The sequence below is a fragment of the Rhamphochromis longiceps genome, linkage group LG18 (assembly GCF_057381845.1).
Source record: "Rhamphochromis longiceps isolate RC_006_pf linkage group LG18, R_longiceps_female_GT1.1, whole genome shotgun sequence".
Lineage (NCBI taxonomy): Eukaryota > Metazoa > Chordata > Actinopteri > Cichliformes > Cichlidae > Rhamphochromis > Rhamphochromis longiceps.
This window is the reverse complement of record NC_140574.1, coordinates 10,559,337-10,571,866: the sequence shown is the minus strand read 5'-3', so window position 1 is coordinate 10,571,866 and position 12,530 is coordinate 10,559,337. Positions and strand designations below refer to the sequence as shown.

At 40.1% G+C, this 12,530-nt stretch overlaps 1 protein-coding gene across 1 annotated transcript; it reads right to left on the bottom strand.

Annotated features, from left to right (window-relative positions):
* Positions 1–5,716: 5,716 nt before the first annotated feature.
* dnajb4 (DnaJ heat shock protein family (Hsp40) member B4) lies at positions 5,717–12,052 on the bottom strand. The gene is made up of 3 exons (XM_085389231.1): positions 11,607–12,052; positions 8,942–9,522; positions 5,717–6,706 (listed from the first exon to the last, which is right to left on the bottom strand). The coding sequence occupies exons 1-3, from the start codon at positions 11,815–11,817 to the stop codon at positions 6,476–6,478; spliced, it is 1,023 nt and encodes a 340-aa protein (XP_085245357.1). The 5' UTR covers positions 11,818–12,052; the 3' UTR covers positions 5,717–6,475.
* Positions 12,053–12,530: the final 478 nt, after the last annotated feature.

Here is a 12,530-nt window from a genome sequence, read left to right as displayed (position 1 = left end):
GAACCAGGGCTCAAGAGGGAGGGAAGGATCCCTGGTGCACCTGTACGGCAGCACAGGGAGGAGCGTCACTTTTTTCAATTATTCAGCCTTTACCAAGACTTTACTCAAACCAAAACAGTAAGTCTAATACTAAAACTTTCCAAACGTGCCCAAATATGACTGAAACCCCGCTCTAAATGTGCGTTTTTGTCACATTTTCTCAGAGAAATATGTTTAAAGGTAGCATTACTTTGTCACAGAGGAACTGTAAAAAAGGAGGGAACCATTACTTTAATCATGAGGGCAATCACGTGATTTTTCTTGTTTAGAAAATGCCAATATTTATACACAAAAAAAAAAGCAACGTGCCAAATTTAGCAAGTAATCATGTTATTATTACAGCTCCTACCTGACGGCACAATGAAGCTGACCTCTAGTGGAGGTCTCCTGGAGGTTTATCCAGTGTCTTTATGTTGGATGAATTCGAAATGAAAAATAGCGTGTTTTAGTATTATTTTCTGACATTGTCTTCAAATGTTGTATTTTCCTAACTTTTCTACTGACGACAGTACAGGATAGAATAAAAACAGGCTTTATGTCCAGTGTTGTTGATGTCATGATATTACAGTGCACTCACATAAAGGCTGTTCTGTCAGTAAAAGCCTAATAAGACTTTCGTTGAAGATGCAGAGGTAATTTCATGACACAAATCAGTGATGCAGATTTAAAAGACACTAACTGAAATACAGCAAAAGTTCAAACTGTTAACCTGATGATGCAGGGACACTGTTGTGACTTAAAAAGTGTCTGCTTGTTTTTATTTGCTCTCTAAATAGCGAAAAAGGTAATGTTTGCTCATTTTAAGTATTTCTCTGAATGTAATCATCTGCAACGAGTTGGAGTATTAGCAGCGTTTTCAGTTTTGCTTTGTTTCTTTGGACTTTTTTTAAGCCCCTGACACTGAACATCCACTTCTAGAGTTTCAAAGTGACACGGACTGTACCACACTATTATTTTCTGTGGAAAGCTCACTGCTACCAAGGTCAATGCTCTCCAGATGGTGGTTACACTAAGAGCTGAAGGTTTTACATTCTGCTTTGTGAAGCAAAACAGCGTGTTTACATTTGCATGTAATGTGGAGAAAAATGTCCTTCAGTGGTCACACAACACAGGACAATACACTAAAGAGAAGAAACTAAAACTCTACACAACGTTTTACAGAGAAATCCAGGTTTATGTTTCTTGCATATTGTTTCTGTGATAAGTATTTGTTGCTTCTTTATCTAAATACTATGTTAGTATTTATTATTAATTATTTGTATTTTTCTTTTTTTATTTAATTTCTGAGCACTTACTTTTATATTACAATAGAATATACAGTTTTAACTGACGGTTTCATTTATTAAAGGAAAAAAAGATATCCAAATCTACCTGACCCTGTGTGAAAAAGCAATTGTCCCTGAACCTAGAACTGGAAACAAGAGTTTGCAATAACTGATAATGAGTCTTTCACATCTCTGGAGGAATTTTGGCCAACTCTCCTTTGCAGAATTGTTTTAATTCAGCCCCATTATAGCGTTTTCAAGCCTGATCAAGGCCTACATTTTGGCTTCAGGGCACAAACGGATGCTGACATCTATCATTTTGGAAAAGGTCACCAAACCAAGGAGGTCACAAAAGAACCCAGAACAACATCTGAAGACCTGAAGGCCTCACTTGCCTACAGGTCAGAGTTCATGATACAACAATAAGAATGAGACTAGGCAAAAATGGCATCCATGGAAGAGTTTCAAAGCAGAAATCACTGCTGACCAAAGATAACACAAAAGGCTCGTCTCATATTTACTAGAGATGGACCAATCCGATATTACGTATCGGTCCGATACTGACGTAAATTACTGGATCGGATATCGGAGAGAAATAAAAAATGTAATCGATCCATTAAATATCAAAAAAGCACCTCACAAAACTTGCGACATGGCATAACTCGGCTCATAACCGTAGCATGTCGGAGCAGTGTGCTCACGTGATAGAGCGGCTGTGTGTATTTGTAGCCTCGCTACCAAACCGGCATTTCATCTCCGAGGAAGTGATACCAGAGAGAAGTAAAGCAAGTGTGTAAGTTCATCTCTGAATGTTTGTAAAGCATTCCAGCGTTAAGCTTAACAACAGATATATTGAGCGAGTGCCTCTCCCCCCTCCCTCTCCTGCTGCTACTTCAATCATGAAACTGCTTAATGATCAGCTGATCGGCTTTTCTGTGGCGAGTCTTGTTTGTTTATCGCCCACTTTGCACTAGAAAGAGGAAACCAGCGGCTGAACAACAGCAGCACGTTTAAGCTTGATAATCTGTTGTTAGAATGTATTTAATATTACTTTCTACTCGAGGATCTTTTTCTACATAGCTGACAGCTGGTAACTGTGCAGGGGCGGATCTAGCAAAGTTTAGCCAGGGGGGCCGATAGGGCATTAACAGGGAAAAGGGGGCACAAAGACATACTTTTCTTTCTTATTCTCATTTAAAATGTCTAGCTTTTAATAAATAATTATCTGACTCTTACACCCAAAGTTTTAATCTGATGTAAAATGTATAGAAGTCCATTACTGTTAGTGTTGTTTATTTAAACTTGAGTATGAACTTATACAAAATGCAGCAAGATATTAAAAAAACAGTTTTATTGATTAAAAAACACACTATATCGGATTCATATCGGTATCGGCAGATATCCAAATTTATGATATCGGTATCGGTATCGGACATAAAAAAGCGGTATCGTGCCATCTCTAATATTTACCAAAAAAAAAAAAATCTTGATGATCCTTAAGACTTTTGGGAAAACACTCTGTGGACTGACAAGACAAAAGCTGAACTTTTTAGAAGCGTTGGGTCTCATTACATCTGGTATAATGCTAATGCAGTGTTTCATACAAAGAACATCGCACCAACAGTCAGACATGGTGGTGGTAGCGTGATGGTCGGGGGCTGCTCTGCTGCCTCAGGACCTGAATGACTTCTTGTAAATGATGGAACCACAAATGCTGCCCTCTACTGGAAAATCCTCAAAGAGAATGTCCAACCATCAGTTTGTGCCCTAAAGCTCAAGCAGACTTGCACTAGGACAATGATCTGAAACTCGAAGGCTGTTCATGCTTGAAAACCCCCCCAGCGTGGCTGAATTACAACAAATTCTGCAAAGAAGAAATTTCTCCAGAGTGACGTGAAGGTTTTGCCAGTTACTACAAACACAAGACTGCAGTTCTTGTTGCCAAGGGTGGCACAACCGGTTATCAGGTGTAGGGGGGGACTACTTCTTCACACAGGGCCACGTGGGTTAGGATAACTTTGTTTAATCTTGAAAAATGAAATCATCAATTAAATATGTTTCATTTGGTCTGGTTATCTTTGTATAATATTAACATTTGTAAGTGTGAAAAATATGCAAAAAAAAAAGAAAAGAAAAGAAAAAAGAAATCACTTTTTCACACCACTGTATTGTGTTTTCCTTCCTTTGCTGCAGCACCACATTTCCTTTTCCTCTTCCACTGGCAGCCTGTTGCCCCTATAAATGTTTGTCTGAGCAGCTCCTTCAGGGTGTAACTCTGTTGCACTGAAGCTCTAAAATATGTTTTAGGTGTACAGACTTATACAGCCAATAACTGTTCAAGTTGTAAAAACTGTACCTATGTTTCCTAAAATATGTCCAAGTGATAACAAAGATGGAGACGTGCTCTTTCTATTGTCCATAAAAACCCGAAATCTTCAAAGGATTTCATAAATTATTTTGAAAACGTAAACTGAGCAAAAAAAAACTGAGAAAATTGTGAATATTTATGTTACAATACGCACATTTATGACTGAACCATGCAGAGGCCTGTCACATTTTAACTATTTGAGGAACAATCCTGCATTTGGTGACTTACACAATTAAATAATCTTCACATAGTTTCGGGATTTAAGTTATTCATAGCATCTATTTTGACCAGACACACCAAATAGCACTGATAATTGTTCATGTGGACATTTGCACTTAGCCACTTGCCTAAACCTGATACATTTGCAAGTGCAAACAACAAGAAAAGACAAATACTCTTTTTGTTGTGCGCAAATAACAAAACATTTTAAGAATTTCACATATTGTTTTGACAATTTCAACTGTCATCCAAGGACTGAGCCAAAGAAGCTGAGAAAAACTGCAGCAAGTGTGACACGGCCATCAGCGTGTTGCTTATAAGTCATCAATAACATGTTACTTGAAGGCTGAGCGTGAAGCACGCATCTGTTTAAACTGCTCCTCGGGTGTACAGGAACTATTTAATGAATAAATAATTATGAGGATGAAGTTGCTGTTTGAATGCTCCTCTTTAAAACAGGCTTTGAAGAATCAATTTAAATGCTGATAATGAAAAAGTAAAGACCTTTGTAAATCAGTCGTACTTGTTAGTTATCGAATCTGCGCAATCTTAAAGGGACTAAATATTGATTTATGAATTTTAATCCATAGCTTAAATATTTAATGATGAGTCTTTCACTGCACTTTGGATAAAAATGCAACATTAAACAACATAAAATGGGAAACTGTGGTTGGTAAAAGCTCCAGGAGACATCATTTCAGGTTTACACCGTGACCTTTAACTCAGAGGCCATACTTTTACTCACATAATGCTCACAGATACTAGATTGAAAAATCCAAATGCCAATTTCTAGTCAGAGTTACGGCGATTTTGAAGGGAGAGGATCGGCAGCTGGTGAGCTCCCACACTACCCAGAGCATGTGTGTTTACTCTCCACTCTCTGTGCGTGATAGTGACGCATCATCTGCATGAATCTCTACACATGCTGATGGACGATTTAAGATGGATGGACGGATCAAGTTATGTAAAAAGAAAGTACAACCTTATTCAAAATTCAATCTTTTATATGTCAGAACGTGACAAAAATCAGTCGTTCCTTAGCAAAGCTTAAAGTTGTGGGAATACAAGCCTGGATGAACAACATTGACATATTACACCGTGTCATTAATCATTTAATAAAAACTGAGGAAAAATGCAGAAGCAGTGTGTGCAAAACGAACTATCCTCTTACTGCTTCCATAGGAATTAAGAGGGTAACTAGCACTAAATGCATCTGATCAATTCAATCAGTATCTGTGACAAAGCTGAAGTTTTGGCAGTTTTCACGTGTGCATTAACACAATGCCAAGGAGGAAAGATACCTGCAGTAATTTTAGAGAAGCAACTGTTGTTACCTATCACTCTGGGTAAGTCATTCCCCCAAAATCTAAGTTCATCGTAGTCTTCATCATTCACTGCTTCTATGTGTAGATAGATAGATAATTATAGTTTAATAGCAGGATATTATTATCTGCCAACACAGCCAGTTTGAGGGTTTTTTTTTTTATATGTCTATTTATTGTTATGCTCTTCTGAACTCCTGATATTACCCAAACCAGTAAAAGTAGCACTGAAACAGACACTAAACTCACTGAGTTAAAATCAATAAAAATCACTGATGTAAAACTAAATAAAAATGGGAAATTTAGTGAAAATGACTAAACCGCAGCAAATCTGGCGCTAACACAGACCATCCTGGCTGTGGGCCCCTGAGTCATAAAGATGTGGCGTCCCCTGGTGGGAAAATGTCAGCTCTCCTGCATGCGTCAGCAGCAGGGGAGCTAACAGACAGCTATAATTACACATTCATATTTGTACTGTGAGTAACTTTACACATTAACTTCAGTCAAGGTATTTTTAATTTTAATTTCGCACATCAGAAACATTTTTTACAACAGCAAATTATTCACATTTGACTATCAAAATATAGGTTCATTTCATTCCCCCCTGGGCTGCAAAGAACCCATGTTGTGTAATAATAATGCTACACAGACTATAAATAATCCTAAGCGGTATTAACTTTTTTTTTTTGTCTTTTTAAAGCGATGACTGTTTATATCCCGGAGGAGGACGCGTTTCTGAGCCTCTCCGTGGCTGAAACAGCTCGAGTCAGTTTGTGTGTAAATATTTATTTTAAAATTCAAGTCAAGGTATTTTCACAGGTAAGTTTCTAAAATGCACACATTGCACCTGCTGAGTTCATTCGACCACCTCCAAAGAACCTCCAAATCAAAGTTCACTGCTCGCGGCAAAGCAAACGTGAAGCCTGACGAGTCTAAAGTAAGACAACGAGCTGTTTGACACTAAAGTTTGTTTTTTGCTTTTGCAGCTGTAGACTCATTCACACCAAAACATTTCCAACTAACGAAAAAGTGGCAAAGGCCCACAAACATGAAATGTGCACGTTCAGATATCGCTCGCACTTGTATCAACTTGGCAGCATGCATGGCATTTATAAAAACACCACATAGCTCAAAAATAGAAATTGCACATTCACCATTTGGGAAGGGGGGGTCCATCTGGGAACTGTCAGAACTGTCCTTGTGCATGTGTGTGTGTAAGTGTGTGTGTGTCATGTGGCTCTGTCTCCCTCGTTTATTTCTTCCTAAGCAGGTAAATGCCGTTTCAGGACATCTCTGGCATTTGTCGGCAAAGACTCGGGAAAGTTCACATCAAACTCCACCACCAGGTCTCCTCTCTGCTCGGGGTTTTTGGGGAACGGGAGACCCTGTCCGGCTACAGTTTTTCTCATGCCGGGCTTGACGACGTCCGTGATCTTCATGTTGCACGTCTTCCCGTCTATCGTCGACACGGTGACGGAGCATCCGCACAGCGACTGTGAAGACAAGAATATGAGGGTAAGGTGAGGATCGGCGGGAGAACAGCAACCCACACACTGACGACTGCAAAAACGGCAGAAATAACACAGCAATCTGCTCACCGGCTATGTCGGTGCATCATCTATGGTTCCTTTTATCATTATTTTATTATTATTATTAAAGGTTTTCTCTTCCTTTGTCCCACTTTCAGTTTCCTTCTTACTTTATTCTACAGGTTTGATCCTCGTGCGTTTGTTCTTCTCTGCTCTGTTGTTTTCCCACCCTGCTTGTTGTGTGATTGTGTTCACCCGTTTCTTATTACCCTTCCCTGCTTGTGTGTATTTAATCCCTGTGTTTCCTTTGGCTGGATCTCTACAGTTTCAGGATTTATCTTATTTGCCCATCTGATATGTTTTTCCTGCTATCAATGCCAGCAATAATTACAGTTTCCTCTTAATTCCCTGAAAGTCCAAAATGGTTTCCTCTCTGTGTTTGAATCTTTTCTGCAGACTAAACCAGAGGCATGAGATACATGCAAATATTCACAGTATAGGTCAGTGGAAAAACATAATTACACAACAAATGTCAAAATATGTGTTCATGCCTTTGTTATGCAAGTTAAAAAAAAGAAAAAGCAATTTAACTGCAGCTTTATCTGATCAGATAAAGCCGTGCTTACTTTGCGATACATGCGTAGAATCTCACATTACACTAGAGCTATTAATCAAATACTTTACTGTTCTATCTAATCTAACTCAAAACACGAGCGTAGGTGGATCGAGAGAGAGATTCTGCAACCAAAGCTGCACAAAAGCAGACAAAAAGAGCAAATACACCCAGAGTGAAAAGAGATGAGCTGATAAACAAAAGCTCCTCAAGTCTAACATCTGCTACCAGTACAATGTGACCATATTAACTAAACTGTATATTTTTTTAACATGATATCAACTTAATATTTTCGAGTGTTTGTTTTGGAGCCTCGAGCTGATGCCATCTTAGCGTTGAAGCCGGGTGTGACCGGCAGCAGCTTTTCAAACCTAAAGTATCCTCAGCTTGGTTTTCCTTCCTGACACTAACGAGGAGCATAACTGACAAAACAAACAACATGTTGCATTCAATGTGAGATCCAACTTGAAACTGAGAACATAAGCTTACCAGGAAACTGTTCAAAGAGATCATGAATCAAGTAAGAAGAAGGATCATTTCCCCACAGATTTTTATACAGCCTGACTTCTTTCATTGCAACTAGAGGAGTCTCCCCCTGCTGGTCATCAGCAAGAATGCAGGTTTAAGGCACTATAGCATATTATCCAAGATAGAAGCTACATCTGTCTTTTAGATTTCTGATTAATCTTCAACAGACTTTAAAATTTAGTTTAATTCTGCTTCCACAAAACAATCTTAAAGGCTATTTTCAGAGCCCTGAACCACTTGAACTCTCCGGATTAGTCTTCATCAAGAGAAGGAAGTTTGATCAGCATCAAGTGATTACAGGTGGTCATAATTTCCATGTTGAAAGACTAAATGGCTTCAGGTATCATTCTGTCTGTGTGCTTTTTTATTTTTAATTGGGTCATAGTTGCCCACATTTTCTTCTTAACAAGAGTCTCATTGTGATTGGAAACTGATTGAAAGGCAGCTTAATTATAGCATGCACAGCTGATCTGCTGGTAGTGGTCATAAATTCAGAGATGTGGAGGTTATATCTCTCACTGTGTGCTGAGGGGGAGGAACCACATAAGTAAGTACATCTTGCACCGTGTGCACGTGGGTGGCGTCGCCTCTCCGCTCTCCCTGCGATACAGCTCCTACTTCTCTGCGCCGATGATCCAGATTACATAAGTGTGCATTCAAGGTGTGTGTGTGTGAGTGAGTTTGGTCTGGTACTATACTGATTCATTTAAGCCCGTGCTTTCCAGGGAAACAGCTGAAGCAGAGTACCTACAGTTTATTGATTGTGACCAGCGTTTAAGCTGCAGAGCATTACAGATATACATATATGCATGTATATCTCATGCATATATCTTTCTTTCTACATAGCACTTTAATTCTTATTGTTTGCACTGAAGCACCGCAGCAATTTCCTAATGTTGTAAACCTCAACATCTGGCAATAAACCCATTCTGATTCTGATTAAAGCTGCACTCACAGCTAAATATGAACTTGTTCTGTGTGTGACTTATTCATCTATCAGACTCTATTAATACCTCTACACTCAGACAAAGCAGGTGCCAAAATAGAAAAGGCCTCACCTGTCGTAAGCTCACACGCACTGGATACACAATGTTGGAGCCCTCCCGCCTAAAGTGGGGGTGTGGTTTGTCCTTGATGACGAAAACAATGTCAGCGGGAATAGTATTTGGAGACTCGTCTCCCTCCCGGGGGAACGTGATCTTGGTTCCCTCCTTCCAGCCCCGCTTAATCTCGATAGTGAGAATCTTATCCTCAGTGCGCATGGTCCTGCCATCTGGATTTAGCCTTTTGCGGGAGATTTTCATCCTCTTGGTGCAGCCGTGGAACACCTCCTCCAGGGTGACCCTCAGTTCGTGGATGATGGGCGGGTCCTGCTTCCGCCGCTGCTGCCCCCCGAGGCCCACGTGGCCGTCACGGGGGAAGCCGTTCAGGTTGAAGCTGGTGAAGGAGCCGAAGGGGTCGTTTCCGTCCACCTCCATGTCCTCGTCGTCTCGCCCGTTCGCTTTACGTCCGAAGAACATCTCGAAGGGGTTGGAGCCTCCGAAGAAAGTGGCGAAGGTGGCGTGAGGGTCTCCATGGAAGGTGTAGGTGAAAGTGGTGCCTTGTCCGTCACCAGCGGGCCCACTTCCTCCCTTGAGACCTTTTGGGCAACAGAAATGATTAATGACATGAGTGCTCAGCTCAGCGAGAGCACTTACAGCATGACTGATAAACTCTGACTTCAAAGTACAGCCCAGTTTATCAGAGTTCTGCTGAATGATCTTAGAGCTAAAACATCAAACCACGATGGTCCCAGTTTCTTTATTTCACACTTTACATCATTCTTGAGTGAGTACTGTGGTTTTTAAGTGTTAAAATGCCACATTACCTCAGAGATTACCTACATCTTATTAATGATGTTCCTCAACCATCATTCCAAAATAAAAACAGAAAAATATGGGAGTAAAGAAAGTTTTCCTTAAGGGAAAAACTTTGGGACATCAGATGAGGGAGGGGAAAGTGTCAGAGAGACTCCCTGTTCTCAAACACCTCTTCCAGTTCTTCTGGTGAGAAATTCCCAAGCCAGCTGAGAGCGCATTTCCTGGATCTGCCCCTGGGCCTCCTCTCAGCAGGACCTCACCGGGGAGGTGGCCAGGAGGCATCCTAGTCAGATCCCCCAACCAGCTCAGCTGCCTCCTTTTGATGGTGAGGACTAGCAGTGCTACTTACTACCCCGAACCAAAAAGTCAGTGTAAATAGCATTGTTTTTAGCCTTTTTTTTTTAAATTTTTTTAAATTTAAATCATTACTATTTTTCAGTCACAGTTTCTACATTGTCATGTTCAGGGTTAGGTTAACAAACAAAGGCTTTCTGGCAGAAAGTCCTGAAGTACAAATTCTTCCATTATCAAAGTTTTCCAGTCTCCTTCGCCAGTCTCAAAGCTATGACATCACAACAATAATATTGTTGCACTGGAGAAACATGATGTGGGAAAAATGCCAACATGGCAACACCAGACTGTGGCTGTTATTCAACTAGCAGCTGATACTGGTTGGTACTCTGAGTGGAGGGGATAGTACTGGTGTCACGAGAAGGAAAATTGGATTAGTGCAAGAAAATGACATAAAATGCTGAGAAGTCAAGCCACTTCAGACATAGATGGACAAATTCTGAGTCTTACAAAGTATTTTTAATATCAATATCAGGAAAGATATATTTGAGATATTAGAGGAGATGACTCATGTAGAGGGTAATTGTAATGCTGCAGTTAGATTCTGTGATGGAGCCATGTTATGCTCATTCTTTCTTTACATCGCTTCCTTCTCAAACTGTTCAGGTAAAAGTTTTTCATGTATCTCCATCACAGGGCCAAACTGAGTACAACTGCTAAAGTTGAACCACGCCACCTTTGTGGACATGATGGGATGATGGGATACGCTTTCTGGTAGAGGTATCACATATAAGAGCATGTCCCCTGTTACAAAACTGGAAAATTTGTTTGGTTTTCCCTTTTACTCTTATAAATGGATCTCACCACTAGTAATCAGCGGATTTTTTTTGATTGAGATCAACTCCCAACTCAGGGAATTGTTTGCATGGTTTGAGGGAGCTCTTACAGAAGCCATATGGTTCAAATTTCCATGCTCATGATGTCATTTTAACTTTTTCCTGCATGCATTTTCTTGCTTTACACTTCCCGTGCCTTAAACTGTGCATTTCTGAGAAAGGTTCCTCGTGTATCCAGTTACATTAAGAGGAGAAAAATGTTTTGGTGTGAGTAAAATTGTAAAAATCATAATATGCCTCCATAAATTTTAAATATGTGGTTGTGGAGATGATGGATGGTCTATTTTTCCTTCCTCACACCAACCAAAGATCCCGAAAATAGCAGTCTGGACTGAAAATCTCCATGTAGCTGCATGTACCTCTGCTACTGTAACATTTTGTACAGAATGGCTGTTGGTGTGAATCGATATTACCCCCGGTTTCTCTTAAAATTGGAGCTTATTACTGTAAGTGCCGTGCCACATATGGACTGAGCCTCATGATAAAATGCACAGAAATGTATGCAGATGATCTGCCGAACAGCTGTGCTGTGGGCCTGCTGCTGTGCTGGTTACAGTGTGCGACTTGAATTGAAGCCAGTTGTGTTTTACATGCAGCCATCCAGCTTCACAGCGCGTTCATAACGGTGTTTTAACCCGAAACACACAATAGCGTGTAATTAAAAAAATATACGTTACCTTCCTCTCCATACTGATCATAAATTTCCCTTTTCTTCGGATCACTGAGGACTTCATATGCTTCGGCGATTTCCTTAAATTTCTCCTCGGCGGCTGCAGACTTGTTTTTGTCCGGATGCCATTTCAGCGCCTGTTTTTTGTAAGCTTTTTTTATATCCTCATCCGTGGCTCCTTTAGAGATACCCAGCGTTTTATAGTAATCTTTGCCCATTTTTAACCCACTTATCCCCCTATAAGAAAAATAATAAATTAACAAATAAAAAGGGGGCTAGAGCTCCTGGAGCAGAGCAGGTAGACTGGCCTGACGCGGGTCGGCGGATGGTTGTCACAGCTGACTAATAAACAATAAGTATCCGCAGACAGACACACAGTGGAGGATGAAGACCATTTAGAGGGGGTTAGTCAACGCCGTGGACCCTCTGTTATTTATCCGTGACTGGATGACCCTCTTTAAATAGACACGGCTCCCTCCCCTGTATCCACAGCGCCAAAGTCAAGTCAGACGCAATAAATAATTCTGGTTCCGGTGCGCTTGAGCTTGAGCTTCCAAAATTATGACGCATTAGAGAATGTCTTGTATCAAATTTTTTTTTTCAAGAAAAACAATAAAAACTGCGAAACACGCTTCAAGATGAACAGGTGGGACAATTATTTTTTGACTGGAGATTTAAAAAAAAATAATTAAAAACATTAAAATTGTATACCTCCACAATTTACGAAAAATAGGGCATCGAATCACATAAATGTTTGTCCTGATACAAAAACAAGAACGAGACAGGAGTCCAAGAGCCGAAAATATCAAACTACAGTCAAACCAATACCCGATTTGTAATTTTGAGATGCACTCTGCTTACTGTAAAACCAAGTCATAAATTCTTACAGCTATTCAGTGCGGTACCTATGAAGTGAAAATCAATTATTATA

Coding starts and splice junctions, on each gene's coding strand:
- dnajb4 (XM_085389231.1), bottom strand. CDS start 11,817: ATGGGCAAAGATTACTATAAAACGCTGGGTATCTCTAAAGGAGCCACG. Junction 9,523..11,606: donor TGATCAGTATGGAGAGGAAG/GTAACGTATATT, acceptor GTTGCCCAAAAG/GTCTCAAGGGAGGAAGTGGG. Junction 6,707..8,941: donor TGCGTGTGAGCTTACGACAG/GTGAGGCCTTTT, acceptor TTGTCTTCACAG/TCGCTGTGCGGATGCTCCGT.